The 21,941-nt window shown below is 48.7% G+C and overlaps 2 protein-coding genes across 5 annotated transcripts; both read left to right on the plus strand.

The window, feature by feature from the left end:
* Positions 1-205: 205 nt before the first annotated feature.
* On the plus strand, positions 206-12,116 carry MFN2 (mitofusin 2). Its single transcript, XM_071575755.1, has 19 exons — positions 206-298; positions 832-995; positions 1,458-1,636; positions 2,339-2,474; positions 2,824-2,986; positions 3,507-3,631; positions 3,951-4,059; positions 4,152-4,259; positions 4,627-4,780; positions 5,008-5,075; positions 5,213-5,334; positions 5,601-5,727; positions 5,899-6,003; positions 6,393-6,495; positions 7,131-7,351; positions 7,496-7,645; positions 7,867-8,063; positions 8,396-8,530; positions 9,128-12,116. The coding sequence occupies exons 3-19, from the start codon at positions 1,462-1,464 to the stop codon at positions 9,195-9,197; spliced, it is 2,268 nt and encodes a 755-aa protein (XP_071431856.1). The 5' UTR covers positions 206-298; positions 832-995; positions 1,458-1,461; the 3' UTR covers positions 9,198-12,116.
* A 799-nt stretch (positions 12,117-12,915) lies between these two features.
* MIIP (migration and invasion inhibitory protein) lies at positions 12,916-20,319 on the plus strand. 4 transcript variants are annotated; one of them, XM_071575849.1, is made up of 11 exons: positions 12,916-13,090; positions 14,387-14,543; positions 14,663-14,834; positions 15,303-15,782; positions 16,400-16,502; positions 16,939-17,041; positions 17,227-17,291; positions 17,725-17,854; positions 18,225-18,321; positions 19,053-19,196; positions 19,427-20,319. In XM_071575849.1, exons 3-11 carry the CDS (start codon positions 14,664-14,666, stop codon positions 19,589-19,591), a joined length of 1,458 nt encoding a protein of 485 aa, XP_071431950.1. In that variant the 5' UTR covers positions 12,916-13,090; positions 14,387-14,543; position 14,663; the 3' UTR covers positions 19,592-20,319. The 4 variants fall into 4 exon arrangements, with proteins under 4 accessions (XP_071431950.1, XP_071431949.1, XP_071431948.1 ...); XM_071575848.1 differs by having other exon boundaries at positions 12,918-13,090; positions 14,623-14,834; XM_071575847.1 differs by having other exon boundaries at positions 12,919-13,090; positions 14,647-14,834.
* Positions 20,320-21,941: the final 1,622 nt, after the last annotated feature.

Genomic DNA, 21,941 nt, shown 5'->3' on the forward strand with positions numbered 1-21,941 from the left:
GTTTTCCCTCACCCTGAGTGTCTCCGGGGCCGGTCCGGCCGGCAGAGGGGCAGTCTGGCGGGCAGAGTGCCCGGCCCGGCGGGCGAAGGGCCGGTCCAGCGGGCGGAGTGCCCGGTCCGTGCGGTCCGTGCGTTCCCGGGGCAGCTCGCGCTGTGCCCGCGGCGCTGGCCCGGCCCGGCCCGGCCCTCAGAGCCCCGAACTACAACTCCCGGCGTGCCCCGCGCGCCCGCCCCGCCCCGCGCATGCGCAGTGGCGGCGGCGGGGGGAACATGGCGGCCGTGCGGCAGCGGCGCTGAAGGTGAGCCCCGGGCGGGGCGGCCGCTCCGGGCCCGGACAGCCCCTCGGGGGGTCGGCCCCGGGCCGCAGGGACAGGGCAGGGACAGGGGCTGGCAGGGTCCTGAGGGGGCGCGAGGGGGGCGCTTCCCGGCCTTGGCCTCGCGCTGCCCAGAGGGGGCACGAGGGGGGTCTGCTGCCCCGTGAGGACTGAGGGGGAGGTGGTGGCACAAGGCATCCCCCGGGCACAGACACGGGGGTGGACTGGGGGGCATCCCCCGGGCACGGACACGGGGGTGGAGTGGGGGGCATCCCCCGGGCACAGACACGGGGGTGGAGTGGGGGGCATCCCCCGGGCACACGGGGATAGAGGGGGAAGAGCCCGAAGCATCCCCCGGGCACGGGGATAGAAGGGGCAGAGCCCGGAGCATCCCCCGGGCACGGGGATAGAAGGGGCAGAGCCCGGAGCATCCCCTGGGCACACGGGGATAGAGGGGTCAGAGCCGGCCCCTCCCGGAGCTCGCAGCCCCTCTCCCTCATCCCCGGCACCTCCCGCAGGGACGGAGACCGGCTGGACTCGGCGTGGCGGAGGGAGCTGCGGGCCGGAGGGGAGGGACGGAGTCCGGCCGGGCAGAGGGAGAAGGCAGAACTGTGGCCATTTGTCTTCAGGAGGGCCCCGAGCTGGCCATGCATGACTGGTGAAAACGTAACTCATCCTGAAAGTAAGTGGAGCATGGGAGGACTGATCGCTGTGGGCCTGCTTATTTTAGTTTCTGATACATGAATTGTATGAAGTGAAACGATTTCTTTGTGGAAGAAAGAATATTGTTTTTAAAAATGTGTATTTATCTAGATCTTTTAGAATGCTTAGCTGGATCATAGAATCATAGGGTCACCTTAAAGATTCTCCAGTGCCACCCCCTGCCATGGGCAGGGACACCTTCCACTAGAACAGGTTGTTTCAAGATCCATCTGACATGGCCTTGGACGCTGCCAGGGATGGGGCAGCCACAGCTTCTCTGGGCACCCTGTGCCAGGGCCTGCCCACCCAATTCCTTCTCAGTGCCCCATCTAACCCTGCCCTCTCTCACTGAGAAGCCATTTCCCCTCATCCTGGCACTGCACACCCTGGGGTAGCTGCTGGCACTGGGTGACTCTGGTCCTCACTGGATTCTTCCCTGCAGCGCAATGTCCCTGTTGTTCACTCGTTCCAACTCAATAGTTGCAGTGAAGAAGGATAAAAGACACATGGCTGAGGTAAATGCTTCTCCACTTAAACATTTTGTCACTGCAAAGAAGAAAATCAATGGCATCTTTGAACAGTTGGCTGCTTACATCAACGAGAGCTCCTCCTTCCTGGAAGGTAAGCTGAGTTCTTGGACTAGGAGGGGGGAGCAGTTGTTTGCCCACACAGTTCCCCCAAAGACACACACCCCAGACCCCCTCACTGAGTTAAATGGTGTTGCTAAACCTCTGCTTATTTATATGTGCATGCCTGTTTCTGTATTCATCTTTATAAAAAAACAGAAAATTATATTGTTGCATTTGGTTGGGAGCTCAGGTTCATATTTTGAAGATGAGAAGTTCATGCATGCTGGGAAGCTGAGCTGGCTCAGGAGCTGTGCTCGGGTTTGTGTTGTTTGGGATGTTTTTAATCAGTTACACAACCCCTTTAGCCCTTTTTTTTGCCTGTAATCCTTTCAGTGTTCTTGGCTGGACTCATCATTGTTGCTGACATGTAACATCTGCCAGTAATTGGCTTTAAGAGCTTAAGGCACAGACAGATCTTTTCTTTAAGGGTGCTGGAGTGTTGGCAGTGGGGGCTGTTCTGTTCAAGACAATCCCAAGGACAGGGATGGTTGTTGGAGACACAGAAAGGACCAGCAGATAAATGCTGTTGTAGGACTGACTCGAGGTGTCATTGCCTGTGTTGGGATCACCCACACGGGCTGTGGGACACAGAGGAACACCCAGCTCTGTGTGTCACTGTCACACAGAGGGGGCTCACCCAGGAGGGACCCAGGTGGCTTCTGGAATTCAGAGACATGCTCTGTTTTGATTTTAGAAACACACAAGAATGGAGAGCTTGATCCTGTCACCACAGAAGAGCAGGTGCTGGAAGTCAAAGGCTACCTGTCAAAAGTCAGTGGTATCAGTGAAGTGTTGGCAAGACGGCACATGAAAGTGGCTTTTTTTGGGAGGTGAGTCACGTGTGTGCTGCCTACACTCCCCACTCACTGAGGCATTTGAGGATTGTAGCCAGTAAAGAATATTTATAGAAACAGTAGTGCTTTAGCTTTTACTTGTAACAGGCATGTCCCTGGCTCGAGTGCTTTGTAAATTGGAAAGAAATTTTGTATCGTGGAAGTCTTCAGTGTGAAGAATTCTTAAAATAAGAGACTGAAAAGTCTTTTTACAGATTGCTCTGGCACCTGAATTGTTAATGGTTCTGACAACTCTTGGGCTTTAGAGAACTTGTATTCTGTAACACCAAAGTGAGCACTCCTGGCTCTTGGCAGCAAAGCTCCTCCATTCTCAATCTGACTGCAGGACAAGCAATGGGAAGAGCACTGTGATAAATGCCATGCTGTGGGACAAAGTGCTTCCCTCAGGAATTGGACACACCACTAATTGCTTCCTGCGTGTAGAGGGGACAGATGGACACGATGCTTTCCTGCTGACTGAAGGCTCGGAGGAGAAGAAGAGTGTTAAGGTACAGTTTCTTAAGCATAAGGTAAAGGCTCTTCAGAAATGGCAGAAAAGGGAAGGAACAAGAAGATTAAAGCACTATGAATGAATTTCACAGTTAAGGCTTTTAGTCATTAAAGGAGTGGAGATGAAGAACAGATCTTTGTTAGATGTAGGAAGGGAGGAATGAAACAAGTTGCAGGATGGAACTTGATCATTTTATGAAAAAGGTGGTGTGTTGTTTTTGTTAGTGACAGCAGGGAACAGTGGCTCAGGAAGTTCTGAGCTCTGTATGACTGACAGAATCACAGAATCCCTGATAATTCCTCAGTATCCTTTCCTGACAGGAAGATCTCTCATAAATTCTCACTAGTGGTTGTGTCTTGACTAGGACACTCAAGAAGGTTTTATATGGAAAACCTCCCAGGGAGAAAGTGCCTTGGAGTTGGGTTTTGTCTTAAACTGTCAGTGCACAGCTCTGAAGGGGAGATAATTGTGTTAGTGGGTCTTGGCATACAGGAAATGTTATTTCCATCTTTCCATAGACAGTAAACCAGCTGGCTCATGCCCTTCATCAGGATGAACATCTGAATGCTGGCAGCCTAGTCAGTGTAATGTGGCCCAATTCCAAATGTTCTCTCTTAAAGGACGACCTGGTACTGATGGACAGGTGAGAAATAGCTTTCTTTCCTTTCCTGCTTTTCACAGACTAATTATGGAGATGTTTTCAAATATATATTTAACAAACATCAGGGAGATTGACCCTGATCTAATCTGTGACAGTGACCAAAGTCCTTTGCTCTGGTTAGCAGTCAGATTTTCTTGGTCAGTACTTCCTTTAAGTCTGCACTCTGTCACCTCAGGGCAGTGTAGCTCAGACATCAGAAATTAATACCCTGAAAAGCTGAAATAATTCTCTTACTAACTTTTTAAACTCTGTTTTTGCTGTCTGCACAGCACAGTAATGTCTCATTTCTCTGTTTTGCTAGCCCTGGCATTGATGTAACCACAGAGCTGGACAGCTGGATTGACAAATTCTGTCTCGATGCTGATGTGTTTGTCCTGGTGGCAAATTCTGAATCAACATTGATGCAAACTGTATGTGCCAGTCCATTTGTTCAGTGAATTTGGCTAAAGGTTAAAAATACTTGAGATATTAATCTGAAGGGGGTTTGTTTCACTTTCCTTAGGAGAAGCAGTTCTTCCACAAGGTGAATGAACGGCTGTCTCGGCCCAATATATTTATTTTAAATAACCGCTGGGATGCATCTGCCTCTGAACCAGAATACATGGAAGAGGTTTGTGATGTGCTTAAACTTCTTCTCTTTGCATGGGTGTTATGGAGTCTGTTTTGACCCTGGGCCTTGCAGGTGCAGTGAGTGTTGTGTTTGTGTTACAGTTTGAATATTTATCACCTCACTGTGGAGACTGAAGGGAGCACAGACTAATGATCAGGACATGACATTTCTGGGCAGGACTCTAACAGGGGCCTTTTGAAGTGAGATCACTGAGATAACCTCTGGAAAATTCCATGAAAGAGGAGTTTTTTATCTTGCTCTTTTACGTTGGTGGCCTAGACCAGCAGAGGGCATGTGGGTGCTTGGTCTGACCTTGAAGAGGAGGCTGAAGTGGCTGTGACTGGCTGCGTTGTGTGCCCTCCCTCAGGTGCGCCGGCAGCACATGGAGCGCTGCACCAGCTTCCTGGTGGATGAGCTGGGGGTGGTGGACCGAGCCCAGGCAGGGGATCGGATTTTCTTTGTGTCTGCAAAAGAAGTGCTGAATGCCAGGATTCAGAAGGCTCAAGGGATGCCAGAAGGAGGTGAGGAAAGCTAGCAGAAATTATGAATTTACTTAAAGGGAAGAAAATAGAGAATATCTTGTTAAAAAATGTATAAAATTGGGACCAAATTAATAATAGAGCAATCAAAGTGGTGACTTAGCAGCACTTTGCAATGGCTTCAGTGTAAAGCAGGATCATTTCCTGATGTCCAACATCCGATTGCTTTCTCAAAACTTAAATGGTTGTTCATGCTTTTCTTCTCTCAGGTGGAGCTTTGGCAGATGGATTTCAAGTAAGAATGCTCGAGTTTCAGAACTTCGAGAGGAGGTTTGAGGTGAGCATTGTGTGTGCTGGTTAGATCTAAAAGACTGGGGGCTACTGGGGACACATTTTGGAAATAGATCATATGGGAAGAAGTTGTGTTGGTGTGCTCCTGCCTACTGCTAATCTTGGGCTGCCTTTTGTGTGCAGGAGTGCATCTCCCAGTCAGCAGTGAAAACCAAGTTTGAGCAGCACACGGTGAGGGCGAAGCAGATCGCGGAGGACGTTCGGCTCATCATGGACTCTGTGCATGTGGCTGCCCAGGAACAGCGGTGAGGGCCGAGCCTCGGGGCTGCCATGGCTGAAGGACTGGGTGCAAAGCAGAATACAGCCTGCTGGGCTGTTTGGGAAGGACATGGACTGGGGAACTGTGCAACTGCTGGGAAAAGGACCTTTTCTGTTTGTCCCATGCTGTGACTGTATAATGTATTGCAGATACTGACATGTTTGGTTACTGGGTGGGAGAATCTGTCTTATTTCTGGAATTGGAAAATGCATTTTGCTGGCATTTTGCTGGACAGGGTTGTTTTTTCCCCAGAGTTTACTGTCTGGAAATGCGAGAGGAGAGGCAGGATCGTTTAGGTTTTATTGACAAGCAGCTGGAGCTCCTTACTCAGGATTACAAGCGGAAAATCAAACAGATCACAGAAGAAGTGGAGAGGCAGGTAAGGAGGAGTGGCTGCAGAAAACCAGAATGTCTGAAACAGCTACCAGCATGGTGGGGAAAATACACAGTGCTGACAAAGCTTTGAAGTACTAAAAATGTGGGAGTTACAGATGGGAAGAGAAGAAATGCTTTCAGGAGCTCCTTTTTCTGCCCTGTGCTGTTTCTCCAGGTGTCAAACGCCATGGCAGAAGAAATCAGACGACTCTCAGTGTTGGTAGATGAATACCAAGCAGACTTCCATCCATCTCAAGTAGTTCTTAAAGTGTACAAGAGTGTAAGTGATGCTTGCTTCTTACCAGTTGCTTAAGCAAGTTTTTAACCTCTGATTCAATGATTATGCCAGCTCATTGGATGGTTAACATCCTTCCAACTAAATATGAGCTAAGGCTTTAGTTTTTTAGTTATCTCTGATAAATTGATACACATATGATGTATCACACAGATCAAACAGAACCTTTCCTAGACTGAAGAGTACATGTGAGGTTTTTTATTTGCCTTTTCCTTCTCTTCACTGAAAAATGGGAGGAAGAATGAAATTAATGTTATAACAGTGGACAGACAGAATGTGTGCTCCTGTTCTTGGAGGGTTTTTAACTAGCAAGCTCTAGCACCTGCAGCTGCAGCTGCTCTGTGTTCTAAGCTTAATAACCCTTTGTCTGCCAGGAGCTGCATAAGCACATTGAGGAGGGCCTGGGCCGGAACATGTCGGATCGTTGCTCCAATGCAATCACAGCTTCCCTGCAGACCATGCAGCAAGAAATGATAGGTCAGTTCCACAGGCAGTATTTCCCTTTCTCTTTCCTTGAATTGCAATGCAAACAATAACTGGGTAAATGTTCTGGGTTTCTCATTACTCTGATGGCTGATGTCAGCTGGCATTGGCTTAGTTTCCACCTTGATGAGTAAGGCTGTTGTGTAGAGGACTAGTTCTGGGTCTGAGCTTGTGCAGTCAGCATAATCCTCATGACAGAGAGGAACCGTGGCTTTGGGAACTCAATTCTCAGATCACATCCTAATGAAATATGAATGACTTGTATTTAGGAGCATGTCTGATGGGATTTCCTGGGAGTAAGTTCTAAAAGTCTTTAGGCACCAGGCTTTGAGATTCTGTTTTCCAAGGTGTTGCTACTCTGTAAGCTTCACCAGCTACCTGTAAGGATTTTGGAGGGTTCCTGGAAAGATTTCCTACTGAGTTGATCTGAAGAAGCAAGAATTAAATAGTAATTGATGATGTATCTCTCATTTTGCAGCATGCTTGGCTTATGAAACTTAACATATATGGGAAACTAACTGTGGAGGATGGAACAAGCCATAATCGCCCTGATTACATAATAAAAGTCCAGTTAATTCTTGTGAACTCAGCAGCCACTTTTTGCATGTTTTTATTTTCTGTCTGTGTAGATGGTTTAAAACCCCTCCTGCCAGTCTCTCTGCGGGGCCAGATAGACATGTTGGTTCCCCGGCAGTGCTTCACGCTCAGCTATGATCTGAACTGTGACAAGCTCTGTGCTGACTTCCAAGAGGACATAGAATTCCATTTCTCTCTTGGATGGACGATGCTGGTGAACAGATTTTTGGGACCAAAGAATGGTCGTCGGGCCCTGATGGGCTATAATGACCAGGTAAGGTACCTGGCTGGGTGGGTGGGGGAGATGTGACATTCATTATTTCAGTGGCTGCTGAAGTTTGGTGGGAAGAGCAGTGGCTTTCCTTCTCTTACTCTGTTCTTTGGTTTTGTTTTGTTCTGTCCCTGCTTTTCTAATTAGATTCAACGCCCTCTAACACCAGCAAATCCCAGTCTGCCTCCTTTGCCTCAGGGCTCCATGACCCAGGAAGAGCTCATGGTGTCCATGGTGACTGGACTGGCCTCTTTAACTTCCCGAACCTCCATGGGGATCATCGTGGTTGGTGGTGTGGTATGTTGGCAATCTGGGCAGTGTTTGTGTGACTAAAGTTGGAGCACTGACTTGAAAAGCACTTGCTCTGTTGAATCCTGTGCATCCTTGCTGTTCATAGACAGTGATCCATTGGAGTATAAATATTGAGCTGATTTTGCAGTGCTCTGTGCATCGTTGTCAGGAGTGAGCATCCAGCTGAGATGCTGATTGCTAATTTGTTTTCCCTTGTGCTTTTGTAGGTCTGGAAGGCCGTGGGCTGGAGGCTGATTGCTCTCTCTTTTGGCCTTTATGGGCTCCTGTACGTGTACGAGCGCCTCACCTGGACCACCAGGGCGAAGGAGAGAGCGTTCAAGAGGCAGTTTGTGGAGTATGCTGGGGAGAAACTGCAGCTCATCGTCAGCTACACAGGCTCCAACTGCAGCCACCAGGTTCAACAGTGAGTTCTGTTGTTGGGGGTTTCTGATGCTGTTCCTTGTTAGAACAAGGGAAGTCTTCATTCTGAACTCCAGATTTGGAACCTGTAACAGTACATGTGTTTTAAAGTAATTAACTCCTTTTTTGAATGTAGTGTTTGGGTGCTGTTAAGCATTAGTCTTGATTTGCTCCATGTCTCAGCTCAAGATGCTCTCACATATTCCTGTGCAGAAGTGGAAAGATGAATGTCTGAGTCATGATACCATCATCATGATACATCAAAGGGGTTTAGTCCTTGACTTTGCTGCTTGATCTTACTTTCTGTCATACCCCACTCTTTTCCTTGTTTCATAGAGAGCTTGCTGGAACATTTGCTCATTTGTGTCAGCAAGTGGATGTCACACGGGAGAACCTTGAACAGGAAATTTCTGCCATGAATAAAAAGATTGAAGTTCTGGATTCACTGCAGAGCAAAGCAAAACTGCTCAGGTGAGATTTGATTATTCCATACATTTGTTTTTCATGTGATTGCTTCAGGATGTTCAGATGAGCTTTTGAGTTCAGTCTGTCTTCATCATAGCAGTTGATGTGCAGACACTAACACTTTTCCCTACCAACTCCTGGTCCCTTTCACCAGGTGCTTTCCCATGGACAGTCATTTTAAGCTTCTGTCACACAAAACATCTTTTCCTTCCTGTTTTTGATTTGTTTGGAATTACAGTTCCTTTCCATTTATCAAAACAGAGAATCCTCTACTCCAACAAGCTCCTTCAGGCCGTTACAAAATCATGCAAAAAGTCTCACTCTCACCTTTGTACACGTTGTCTGTTGACTTTTTCAAACATTCCTTTCCTACACAGTAAGGTCAATGTGAAGCTGTGTCCAAAATCTCAGTTTGAACCTCAAAGCATAGGGACTGTTAGCAGGGAAGCATTCCTGACCTGAGGAACAGCAAGGAATGAGAGGACTTTGGAATGCAGCTCTGGCACTCCATGCCTTGCTGTGTACCATTCTAGTGGCACTTTTTTCTGACTGGCTTGAGAAGGGCTGTTGCATCCACCTAACAAAGACTTTCTGTCCTTGCAGGAACAAAGCGGGTTGGCTTGACAGCGAACTCAACATGTTCACACATCAGTACCTGCAGCAAAGCAGATAGTGTGGGAAAGAGAGGAAAACAACAGTTTCCCTTCAGTGCTTTCTTAATTACTGCAGAGAACATGGTGGGTGATGGAATTCCCTAAAGGGAATGAGCAAGAGCCTATTGCTGTGTTTCCAGGTGCTGTGTGAACAACAGGATTCTGCTTCCCCGTTCTGTGTCCCACCTCTAAACACTAGCTGGTGACAGCTCTTCTTTTCCTTCATGTGAGACCAGGCTGCTGCAGGAGGAATGGGTGCTTTGTACATTTCCAGGGGGCTTTTGCTGCACTTCATTTTGCTTTAAACATATTTAAAGCAAACAAAAAATGTTTATCAGGTTCAAAGTTATTCTGACCCCTCTTTATGGAGCCATTTGTTTTACTGCATAAAGACAGAAGTTTTGACTTGCAAGCCCCAGGTGGGTGGGGGTGTGACAAGCAGCTGTTTGTCTAAACACTCGTCCCATGCACGCAGATGTGGTGGTGGTTTCACGGTGCATTTACAGCCCACACAGGCCTGTCTCTGAGGTTAAAGCTCCGTTATTCTAGAACATGGCACAGAGTCACAGTGTCCCTTCACAGAAAGGTTTATTTCTGTCAGTATGCTTAAACCTGGGAACAAAACCCAGTCCTCTTCCAGAGCAAGTGGGATTAAGGTTTTGCTTTGGTAAGCTTAGTGGCTTTGGAGTTAGTTTGTTCCTCTTAAGAGCTCTGTGGTAACACAGTCTGGCCCATTTCCTGTCACGGACAAACAGTTTGCAAAGACAGAACCAGGTACTGTAAGGGAGACAGTGCTGATAATTTGGCAGCTTGTTGAGGAAGAAAAGTAGGAAGGAAAAGCCAGTTGACAGAACGTAACAAACTGCCTTAGGAGCTCAGTGAATGTGGGTTTTCTTTGGAAATGCACAGCTGTGTTTCTGGAAGCAGGACTTTGGAATTCCATTACCACTATTAGGCCACAAGAACAGCTTGTGGATTACACACTGTAAGAGATTTCTTCATGGAGAGTTCCCACAGGATGTCACAGTCTGGCAGCGATAGGGTTAGGTGATGTTTCTCTTCTGTTAAAAGTAGAAGAACAAGCTGGCAGGTACAGCTCCTCTGGGGTGGGGGGAGTTGTGCCCCTTGTAGTTCATGTCAGGGCAAGAATGGGTTAATGCAACTTCTTTTTTGTCAAGACATTCTTTATTTGCAAATAGATGAAATGAATTAGTGAGTTTTGCCCAGAAGCAGTTATGAATTTGGAATATAGGATTTGGGAATTGTAGGGATTTGAGTCTTTTCCTGTTGAAATTGATAGAGAAGAAATTCTCATGCATTTTAGTACTAGTAGGATTAGGTTCCTCTGTTGCAAAGTTTCTTTTCCTCTTTGTGGGTCAGTATTTTGCAATGTGTTGGGTATAACCTTTCTGTCCCCTCCAAAATGCCTGAGGAATCCAGAATCAGACCTTGCAGTTCTGAGGTTAGTGACACCCTAGATCTGTTCAGCATCACACACACAGACTCTGGGCTATCTCTGAGCAGGTCCCAGCTGAATTCAGAACTCCTGAGCAGTGGGGTGTTCTTACTGACAGTGAGACTTTTCCCTTGAAAATGGCCTTAGGATTTCTCGCTCATGCTCAGGTGTGAATCGATGTGCCTGTGACAAGTTCCCCGTTTATTGTGTCATGGAAGTTCCAGAAAGAAGCTGTGCCTGATACTTGAGGGAGTAAAATACTGAAATATGAGTAAGTACTCCTTAGGTAAGGCTGTTCTGAGATTTGCAGCAAGACTTGAGGTGTCTTGATTGTGTAGGAGCTGCTGGTGAGACTCTTACATGCCCAGAATGCTGAAAGGAAACAAACCTCTCCCTTCCAGCAGACAGCCTTGACTCCAGCTCAGACTGAAAAGCTGTTTTCATCACAAGGCTTCATTGGCCTTGGCTGGGCTGCTTAGGCAGCCACCAGCACATAAATGCAGGTTGGATCAGATCTGAGAATGAGCGAGAAAATCTGAGTCCCTGCCTCTGGAATTGTGTGCTCTGGCCTGTGGTGAAGTATGTGGAGTAAGTGGAATCATCTGCTGTTACTCTTCTGAAGGTATTATTTGAGCTAATTTGGATCTCTGGTCTCTCAAGCTATCACATACACAGTTTGAACAGGCTGTGTACTATTCTGTTGAGTTAAAGCATTAAGCAAATCCCTGATACACCAGGAGCTTGTCAGTGCCAGGTGGAGGCAGAGGGGGATGTGCCACTGCTCGGCAGTTCGTGACTACTCGAAATGCTGACCTTGCTTTTGAAGACGTGGTGTTAACATGTCTTCAGCAGACCTGCAGGGGAAATCTGATAAATGAGCTGACTTTAAGGCAGTGTCTTATCTGTAAGGGGAAAAGAGACTGATGGGTTCTTAGAACCGCTGTCTCGGTGCTGTGTGTGGCTCTGACGCTGCCCAGTTCTCACTGCAGAGCTGACAACCTGCAGAACAGGGGAAAGAACCACTTGCATTTTGTCAGAAGCAAAACTGCTAAAATGGGAGTTTTTAAACTGTGTGTAACCCTTGTCCCTAGAAGCCTGAATGAGAGAATCAAACTGTTAGCAGGCCTATGAGCTGGATTCTTCTGAGCTGTACTTCCCTAAATCACAATGGGGGGGAATGAACACTATCAGGAGGAGGCTGTTCTCTTCTGATTTTAATAAAGAAGGCTAAACTAATCTGTAAAACAGGTAATTCCAAAACCAGCCTCCCCCAGACTCCCGTTAAAGAAGGTCAGCTAAATGCACTTTTATCTTATTGCTGCTACTTTCTTTTCCTGTTGTGTTATGTTGATGGAGCTCTTCAAAATACTCTTACCAGTGAGTTTCCTCTCTGCTGTATTTAAGGTGATACATTTGCATGAATTAGTCCTGTAACAGTGCTGTAAACAATGGAAAGCAAAATAAAAACGAATTGGAAAAAGTATTTCTCCTGCCATGTTCTGTGTGCTGTGGTACAAAGTCTACCAGTGAACATCCATCTCTTTCAGAAATTGCCCCATGTGGTCCTGAAGTGCCCGTGTGACACCAGTGACCTGTTTCTGTGCCCGAACTTTGAAAGCTGACAAGGGCACCAATGGCACTGAATTGTCTGACAGGAGGTTTTAGTTCCACTCAAGTTGTCGGGACTGAATCAGTGATTTCTTGAGGAGAGTGTGGGCAGCAATGGTCAGCAAATCCCATGTCCACGGGTGGTGAATCAGCGTCTTTAGTTCTTACGTTACATTGTGTGTGTTAGAAAAGGGCAGATCTCCAGGGAGGTTTCCAAAACTGCTCCCTTTGGGCTTTGGGGGGGCTGAGACACGGAGAGCTCCCCTGCCTCGTTCCCACCGGGCCGTGCTATGCCATGTCATGCTCTGCCATGCTATGCTGTGCTGAGCTGAGCTGAGCTATGCTGTGCTGTGCTGTGCTGAGCTGTGCTGAGCTGAGCTATGCTGTGCTGTGCTGTGCTGAGCTGTGCTGAGCTGTGCTGAGCTGAGCTATGCTGTGCTGTGCTGTGCTGAGCTGAGCTGAGCTATGCTGTGCTGAGCTGAGCTATGCTGTGCTGTGCTGAGCTGAGCTGAGCTATGCTGTGCTGAGCTGAGCTGTGTTATGCTGTGCCGTGCCATGCCGTGCCGTTCCGTGCCATGCCGTTCCGTGCCGTGCCGTTCCGTGCCATGCCGTTCCGTTCCGTGCCGTGCCGTGCCGTGCCGTGCCGTTCCGTGCCGTGCCGTGCCGTGCCGTGCCGTGCCGTGCCGTTGCCGTGCCGGGCGGGCCCGCCCCGCGCATGCCGGGACGGAGCTCGGGGCGGGCCGGGCCGCAGTGCCGGCCGGGGCTGCCCGGGGGAATCCCGGAGGCGGCGGCACCGGGCGGGGATCCCCGGGCCCGGCCCGGCCCTGCGGAGCGGCGAGGGCGGCACAGGTGGGGCCGAGGGGAACCGGGGGGTGCCGGCCGGGCCGAGCCGGGCCGGGCCGGGGGCGGCGGAGGAGGAGAAGGCGGGACAGGCGCGGTGGTTCCTGCGCTGCGCCCGCCGGAGGGGCCGCTGGGAGGGGAAGGGAAAGGGAAAAGGAAAGGGAAGGGGAAGGAGGAAGAGAAGGGGACGGGGAAAAAGGAAGAGAAAGGGAAGCGGAAAGGGAAAGGGAAGGAGGAAAGGGAAGGGAAGGAGGAAGAGAAAGGAAAGGAGTAGGGGGAATCACACACAGGCTATTTTGAGTTGGAAGCGACCCACAGGGATCATCGAGTCCAACTCTTAAGTCAGTGGCCCACACAGGGGATTGAACATGACCGGCATTATTATATCAACCAAGTTTTAAACAGCTGAGCTAAAGGGAAGGGAAAGAGGAAAGGGGAAGGAGGAAGAGGAAGGGAAGGGCAGGGGAGCAACGCGGGGCACACACTCGGTTCGGGCGGAGCAGCAGCACCAGCAGCAGCAAAAGCTGCAGCAAAAGCTGCTGCTGGTGCTGGTGCTGCTGCTGGTGCTGCTGGTGCTGCTGCTGGTGCTGCTGGTGCTGCTGGTGCTGCCGCGTTTGCTGCTTTTGCTGCAACTTCTGCTGCTCCAGCACAGCCGTTATTGCTCCCAACTCAAAGCTGTCCAGTCGCCAAGGTAGCAAACGCCCAAACAAAGCAAGTGAGCTCCAGAGAAGGGTTTTTTAGGGATCCTTTGGAACAAAAGGTCCGAGGAAACGACATGGTTTTATTGAGAAGGTAACTTAGCAGTCTAAAGAGTAATGTGGAAATTTGGGTTTAGGGTTGGCTTCTGTTTTGTTTAAAAATCCACTTTCTGCAAGTTTAGGGGAAGTTGTGCTGTTGAAAAACCTGTCAAACTAGGCTTTATTTATTTATCTATTTATTAACTCCATGTCGCCCCCCTCTTCTAATAAAAGGGCAGTAACAGTTTGTGATATTTAATTTAATTAGTTTGTAGGATTGGAATTGCTCAAGGCCTTGTCCTGAGTCATAATTGAGCCTTTTGGAGCCTTCCTGCCTGAGGACAGTTTTGACTCAGTATTTCTTTTGGATGGAGCAAACACATTCATGTTCATTAGTTGCATTTTGAACTTACAGGCAGCCTGGTGTTATCAAAATATAAATTTCCACATTTCAAAAGAACATTAAAGCAGAATTGCATGAGTATGTCCTAAATAACAGCCTCGGAATCAAATGTCCCTATTTAGCTTTTTGATGTGACTTTTTCAAGTTTACTGTTTCCTCTGGCAGAGTTCCTTGTCCCAGTTCAGTCATCTCCCAGTTTCTGAGTGCAAAATATTTGACAGTCACCCGAGGGGGAGAAGCAGGAGGTGCTGCTGGTTCTCAGCATAAGGAGTTGGGCTGATTTCTCAGGAGAGAGGATCAACATCACAACATTTCAACAGCTGTAAGTGGGTGTTAGGAAAAGTCCCTGCAAGTGGTTTCTCCTGTGTCTGCTTCTTCACTTAATGCCTCTGTTCATGTAGTTCCCCCTTTCTCTGGCTTTACAGGAAAATGTTTTTCTAGGATGGACTTAGAGCTCCTCAAGAGGCTTCGTCAGGCCAACCAGGACCTTCTGCAAAGGCTCAAAACAAAGCAGGAGGAGATCAGAAGAAGAGTTCCCAGAAAGCCCCTCCTTCCAGCATCTCTTGTTGGCAGCACAGCTGCTGAGGGGTCTGTCCCCTTGCCCAGGAGAGGGGTGTGTGTGGTGTCTGTGCCAGAAACTCTGGGCAGCAGATGGGCCTTGTGGGCCAGACAGCAGCTCTGCCTGTGGTGTGGGGTGGGAAAGGAGACACATGGAAGGGAGGAGCTGGTACAAAGTGGAATGTGGAATATGGAGTCTGTTAGAAAAGCAGCTGCCCTTTGGTTATTGTTCATTCTGTGGTCCATGAAATGAAATCCTTTCATTTCTTCTAAGCACAAGGGCTGAAAGTTTAGTGCTTCCTCAAATTGGGAAAAACTCCATTTACCTGGAAAGGGATCTCTTTCTTTTCCTCTCCAAATAAAAATGTCTGTGAGTAAACATAAAGCTTTTTCTTTCCCCCCCTTCAGGAATTTAAAGGGGTGAGAAGACTAGAATGAGATGTTCATTTTCTGTTACTGAGTGAAATGTCCTAATGAAAGGTGTTTGGAGTCTGACTGATGCCATGTGTTTCTGCCCTTACAGAAGGAAAATCAGGTGGATGCTGTGAAGTCTGTAGCTGACCCTGGAGTGGTGGTGTCTGTGGAACCCAGAGCTGGCACAGCCAGAGCAGCCCTCAGTTCACCTCTGAAACGAAGCAGCAGGGACAGGGGGGCACAGCAACAACAGGCAAAGGCTCAGGAAGCACCAGGTTTGGATTCCAGCTTTCCTGGGGAAGAGAGCAGTGCTCTGCCAGTGTCTGCAGTCATTACAGGTGGCAGAGAAGCTTCCAGAGTGGATGGGGATGGCCATGCTCGAGGAAGTCCAGAGAAAGGATCCTTCCTCCTGGGACATGGAGAGAACAGCAAACAGTTTGCTCTGCTGTGTGATCTCCATGAGAAGAGCCCTCTGGGCCCATCCCTGAGCAGAGTGGCAGAGGAAGAGCCCCAGGAGCAGCCCGTGGTGACCAGGGAGCCCACGGCCCCTCAGCCAGTCCTGCTGACACCCCAGGCCAAGGGGCTGAAGGTAGATGTCAAACCAGTGCTCTGCTTATTTCCCAAGTCAGTAGAAGGGTGGGCAGGCAGGGCCAAGAGAACATTACTTGCCCTCTTCCCACTGTGTAAGTTGGAGGTTGGGGCTGGAACTGTTCCCAGGTGTGGCAGGGGCTATTGGCAGTTTGTTCAGGCCCTGCTTTCCTTAGCCAGTGAATTGAAAACCAAAAAACTGTCACACTTCACTATGAGACTCCCTGTGTTTGTATGTGATCCATCTGCTGAGAGGGGGAACAGCCCCATGTGGTGCTGCTGTGGCAGAGTTTGTTCCCCTGGTGTTCAGGGCAGGCTCTGGCTGTGATCACCCTCCAAGGCAGCACAGGCTGCCTGATCTTTGGGGTGTGAGAGGAGGGAGCTCAGCATTTTGTTTAAAGCTCTGAAAAATCCTGCCTTCCCTGTCCCCTCTTCCTGTTTTATTTATGGAGAAGGCAAAGAGCTGGTGAGCAAGTTACTGGTAGGAGCATAGATGGAATCCAGCCTCAAACTAAGCCACAGCCATCCCCTTTAAAGAGCTGCCAGTTGTCTCCTCAGCTTACTTTTGAATGTCCTGCTGGATGACCAAAAAGCCTTTATGGGTTGTTTTCTTCACAGAAGAAAGCTCGTCATGTGACGTTTCAGTGTGACCCTGAAGGAGATGCCACCCCTGTGGGCAGCTGGTCTGCCCGTCCCTTCCTGGGCTATGACTGGATTGCAGGTGAATCCTCACCCTGAGGCAAAGCTCTCAGCATGGGGTGGTGGGTGAAGAGTTAACACACAGTTTATGACCCCCTTAGGTTGGGGTGAGGTGGGGCTGCTGCCCCACAGTCCCTGAGGAGTCTCAGCAGAGGGACTGTGGCTTTGGCAGAGGGTGTTTCCTGCCCAGACATGACCTGGGCTCCCTGGAATGGTGAAGTGGCAGTTCTGGGGAATCCAGGCAGCAAATGGCAAAGCCCAGTGTGGTCAGAGAGGATACCAAGTAACTGGAATGAATTAATGTAATAAGGAACCCAAACCACACAGTAAATCTGGCTTGATGTGCCTACTCTTCTCATTACCATTACTTTGTTTTGACTGGTTTTTGTGAGGTTGGCTTTGGTGCTTTCCAAAATTTGTTAAATCCTTGCATTTTCCTCTTTCCTTGGCCTTCTCAGGGCTCCTTGATACAAAGTCTTCAGTGACAGAAAAGTCTGAGCAATACTTTGCTGAGCTGCAGCAGTTCCGACAGGCCAACAGGGAGGCCTGTATGGATGAGCAGTAAGTGGGAATGGGCAGGGCTGGGGCAGCAGTGTCTCCCTTCAGCAATGAGAACCGTGGTCTCCTTGGAGTAGAGGTGGCTCTGAGGGCCTTGCTTTACCTCCCAGTCATAAATGGGTGCTTGGAAAAGGCAGGTGCTGTTCACAGGGCCTGTCACCAACTGATCTCTTTGTGTGTTTCTTTAGGCCCAAGGTTCTGGATTCCACAGCTCCTGAACAGGAACCAGATTTAGTAACCAGTTCCCATAAGTGTAAGATCACATTTCTTCCCACCCCAATTTCTGTGAAAAAACAACAGAGCAGTCTTTGCCTGTCATCCTGAGAGAGCACCATATCATGCAAGACAAGGAAGAGTGTGTTATTTTCATCTGCAGCTCTTCAGCCAGGTTCAAACTCCTGCTCCAAAGATCACTGAGCCTTCCAGCAATCCTCTCTCAGTCACTGTCATGTTTACTTGTCAGGGTTTCTTGCAGTTGGCTAATGTTCTGTTTTTAGTTGAGGTCGAAGTTTTGGTTTTGCTTTTTAGGAACTTACTTGGGAACAGGAAATGTAAAAGATATTTCAGGAAAGACAGCTCCTCTTATAGAATGCAGGTGTGGCACTGTGGTAGAACACAGTTTTGTTGCTGGCTTGAGGAACCTTCTGACAAACAAGAAGTACGATGGTGGTTTGTTCTCTGTGCAGGTTTTTACTGTTACCGGTTAAACCAGCGGCTCTTCACTGTCCCTGTGGATGCCCAGTCTGCCTGCCCTGTGTGTCAGGTCCCACGTGCCCACCAGCCCCCTGGCACACTGGAGGAGCCAACCCATGTCAGGTAAACAAGAATTACTGCTCTGTAATGTGCAGAACTCCAGGAAATGGCAGGGAAGGAAAAGCCGATCAGGTGAAGGAGAAAACAGCACCACAGCAGCTGTTTGAAGGTTGATGTTCTCAAGGCAGAGATATATCTTGCTTCAAAACTCCTCACTGATCTTTTCCATAAGCACAGACAGTTTGGAAGTCAGTGACAAATGCCTGTTGTACCCAAATTTGGTGCAGAATCTGAATGTGGATGTAAAGTGTCTAATGCCCTAATCCAAAACTGTTCTTCTTGGTTTGCTTTGGAATGAGACCCTGGGGCTTGGAGTGGGATTTCCTCTGCCTTGGCAGAGCTGCAGGCAGTTCCTTCCCTTGTGTGATTCCAGGGTCAGCATTCCCAGGTCTGTCCTTTCCCCTGCCCACAAGTACCGAGCCCATCGCAGGCGGAGCTTTGAGCCAGCGGATGATCTGGCCTTGCCCTCGGTGAGTTGCCCCTCTTGCTGATGGCACAGCCCAGGCTGGGCATTGCTTTACAGCACAGGGGGGAAAGAAAATTTGTGACTCACTGCCCTGGCATTTTCCACTAAAATTTCTGACCTGCGTCACTGCAATAGCCAGAAAAACCATTGGTGTGTTGTGAGTTAATGCCTTTGTGCAAGTGCCAGAGTGCGTGACATGTTCCCAACGCTTCACCCTGCACAGAGGAAAGCACCCTGTGGAGCTGTCACCTTCTGGGGCAGGTCTGACTGACTCACACAGTGACCCACACCTAAGAGTGCCTGTGTTTCTTTCCATGGCTGTTAAGGAGTCTGGAAGGCAAGAGTCCATGAAATACTCACAGTGCAATCAGTCCTGGCAAGGGGAGATTTAAAACCATTGGTCCTGTATTCCAGCCAGTGATCCATGCTAGGCAGTATTGCTGAGCTGACCCTGGCCTAGAGGTTTCCAGGGAGGAGGTGGGAGGAAACTCAGTTTTGAGGTTTAGGGAACTGGATGAGTCAGCTGAGACAGGTTCAGAGAGGTCGGGTGCTTGAGTTCACAGAGCAGAACTTCAGTTTAGAAATAATTGGCCAGTGAAAGGTGGAAGAGGGGACAGTTTTGCTCCATTAGAGAGTTCATCCTTTTCCTGTTAGCCATATAAAAACTCCTCAAAAATTAATTAATTATTACTCACTAAAACTTCCTTGTGTTCAAGTTATTATCTCCTTTCCCAGCATTGTCTGGCTGGCTGGGAGAACCCGGTGGCTCCCAGCGAGCCCCGGCTCAGCAGTTTGGACCTGCGGGCGTCCCTGCAAGAGAAGCCTCCTCATCCTCACCTGGTAGGAGCAGAGTTCCTGCAGAGGTGGGGAATTGCACAGGTGCAAATTGCTGTCCCATCTCTAAAGGGTGTGATGATTACTGAGGGCTGGAAGATGATGTCCTTGTCACCTCTGGGACACATTTCCCTTGTGCTGCTCTGGGAGCTGCTGTGCACAGGGACAGCCAAACAGCTGCACAACAGGCCAAAGCCTGGTCAGCTCCCCAGCCTTCAGCAAAGTGGGGTCACTGTGGCATTCTTTAATTAACACTCTGTTCATTTGCCTTGCAGAACTCGGTGTCCAGAGTGCCCAGAGGAGCCAGAGCTGAGGAGGTTGTGCCCCTGCCCTCCGTGGCACAGTGCAGGCCCAGCAGTGCCTCTCCTCGCAGAAAGCAAAGCAAACAGAGACACCAGAGAGCAACTCCCTCATTAAACCCGACTGCCTCTACCCTGTGAGCCCCTGGCTTGGCTGCCCAGGGGAGGGGATGGGCACAGGATGTGGAAACAGTTCACAGACAATGAAATTCGGATCAAAATAAACCCTTGAACAGCTTCTCCCATTTTCATAATTGTGCACATACAAGTGACCAATACAAACATCTGAGAGTTTGTACAGTCCAATACATTTGTTCACTTCTTGGTTTTGCTTCTTACAGCTCCTGTGGGCAGCTCAGGGGCTGCCCCAGCTGAGGCTGGGACAGGGATGTGCCCAGGGTCAGCCCTGGCACAGCCCTGGCAGCTCCAGTGCCCAGCTCTGAGTGCCAGGGGGAGCCAGCCTGGCAGGGCCTGGTTCAGGGAATGGCACAAATATGTCAATCTCCAAATGTCTGAAGTCATTTCTAGTGCCTTAAACTTGAATTCCTCATTTATTTAGTTAAAATCTTAGGAATCCAATTTATTTTGAGTGCAATGTGTGTAGCTACAGGGGGTGTTACATCAGAGTAACTGTGAATGGGGAAAACATGTTAAAATGATACTTTATTCATTAACAGGCTGGATAATGCCTTAAAATGTCTGCAAATTGTATTGGCCTCTGCTTTTCCAAGTTTGTTGGAGATAAACTAAAAAACATTCTGGGGTTTTTAATTGTACCTAATACATGTGGTGTTTGGTTTGAACTTTCTGGGCTGATCTTGCTTTCCTTTCCTAAAAACAATAAAACTGATGTTTTATTTTGACTTGAATTTTCTGAAACAGAAATTCCTGGCTCAAATCTATTTCTGGGAGCTGAGAGAATGAATTTGGTTTATGCAGCTTCTTGGCATTCACTGTTATTTTTATGTAAAGTACATTGTTTATTAACTCAAATGTATGAATAGGCTTTTTGAAGCAAGGACAGGAATATTGCAAGTTTATGAAATCTTAATGTAAGACTTGGAATGGAAAATGAAAAGTGTGACTTTTAGCAAGAGTTTGGGTTTGGATTGTGCATCTCCAGGGTGAAGTGAAGGGAATTGTCACATGGTTTCCATTACTGGAAGTACTAATTTTAAAATAAATTAATCAAGTGTCTGTAAAACTCTAACTGCCAAATTTTATACTGAATAGGGGAAATTCAGCATTTTCAGTAATTGCCTTCAAACCCAAAATATGAAACATCATAATCTGTTTGTTAATTTATCCTGAAATAAATGAGAGCAATTTGCTGCACGGGGTCAGGGAAGCTCTGCAGGTTCAGGAGCTGATGGGAATCTGCAGGTTGGAGCCAGGGTTGAATTCAAAGTATCTCTCCAGGGCTGGGAATACATCCAGTCTCTTGCACTGGTCACAGCACTGGAAGTGATTGGGACTCTGCCTGTGGTGCTGCCCCTGCTGTGGAGACAAAGAGTGTTTGTCAGTGCAGTGAGCAGGGTTTGCACAGTGCCTGTGGCCTGTGGGGTGACAGTGCCAGGTGACACACCTGCCGTGCAGGGCTGACTGAGCTGTCACCTGGGGCTTCCTTGTAACGGAACTCCTCTATTTACTGCCTGGAAAAATGCATTTCTCCTGTGTTTGAGCAGCTTCAGCACTTGGACAGGGGACTGGGATGGAGCCAGGGCTGGGAGCGGCATTTCCAGGAGAACAGAGGGTGGGGCTGCTGTGTAGTTGTTTGGATTGTGGGTCAGGGAAATGGGAACTTGTTGAGGCTGGGGGTTTCTGGAGAGGAGATGAAGCAGAACTGAGAGAAGGGTGAGACCTTTGCTGATCTGGGGGTCAAAATGTGGAAAGGAAGAGTTCCCAGCAGCACACCAGTATCTTCAGGGCCCTCCTAAGCCACAAAATAATAGAGATACTGGCCTTGTTGTGCAGGCACAGGGCTCTGGGCTGGCTTGCTCCTGTTCCTGGGGTAGGCATAGCCTGGGTTTGGATTTTTCCCATTCCTGGCACTTGGGAACGTGCTGGTTGAACCCGGGAGCTGTGTCTCCTGTTGGCTGACTCTGTGTGTGCTGCTTTGTGTCAGTTCTCTGCCTGATGCCTTGATGGTGAAGCTGGTGGTTTAGTTCCCCCTTTCTGACTGTGTTGCAGGGCTAGAACCTGATTCATGGGACAGGAAATGCACCTTTGCTCAGTTGGGCAAATGAGACCCAGTAAGGGCTGCATTTGTGAGTGGTTTGCACAGAGAAGTGGAGTTAAAGTCCAGCTCCCACCTGCTTCTCAGACCCAGTGTTAGGCTGTCAGCAGTGTTTGTGTTTGCCCTCTCTGATTATTTTCAGATAGTTTGGGTGGTATCTCAGGCTCAGGTGTCTCTTGCTGTCAGTGCATTGTAGAAGTTCATCTCAGGAGTGTTGAATGAGTGTGGTGCTGATTTCTGCCTCCTGTTTCCTTC

This window comes from Pithys albifrons, chromosome 22, assembly GCF_047495875.1.
Source record: "Pithys albifrons albifrons isolate INPA30051 chromosome 22, PitAlb_v1, whole genome shotgun sequence".
In the NCBI taxonomy this organism is placed as follows: domain Eukaryota; kingdom Metazoa; phylum Chordata; class Aves; order Passeriformes; family Thamnophilidae; genus Pithys; species Pithys albifrons.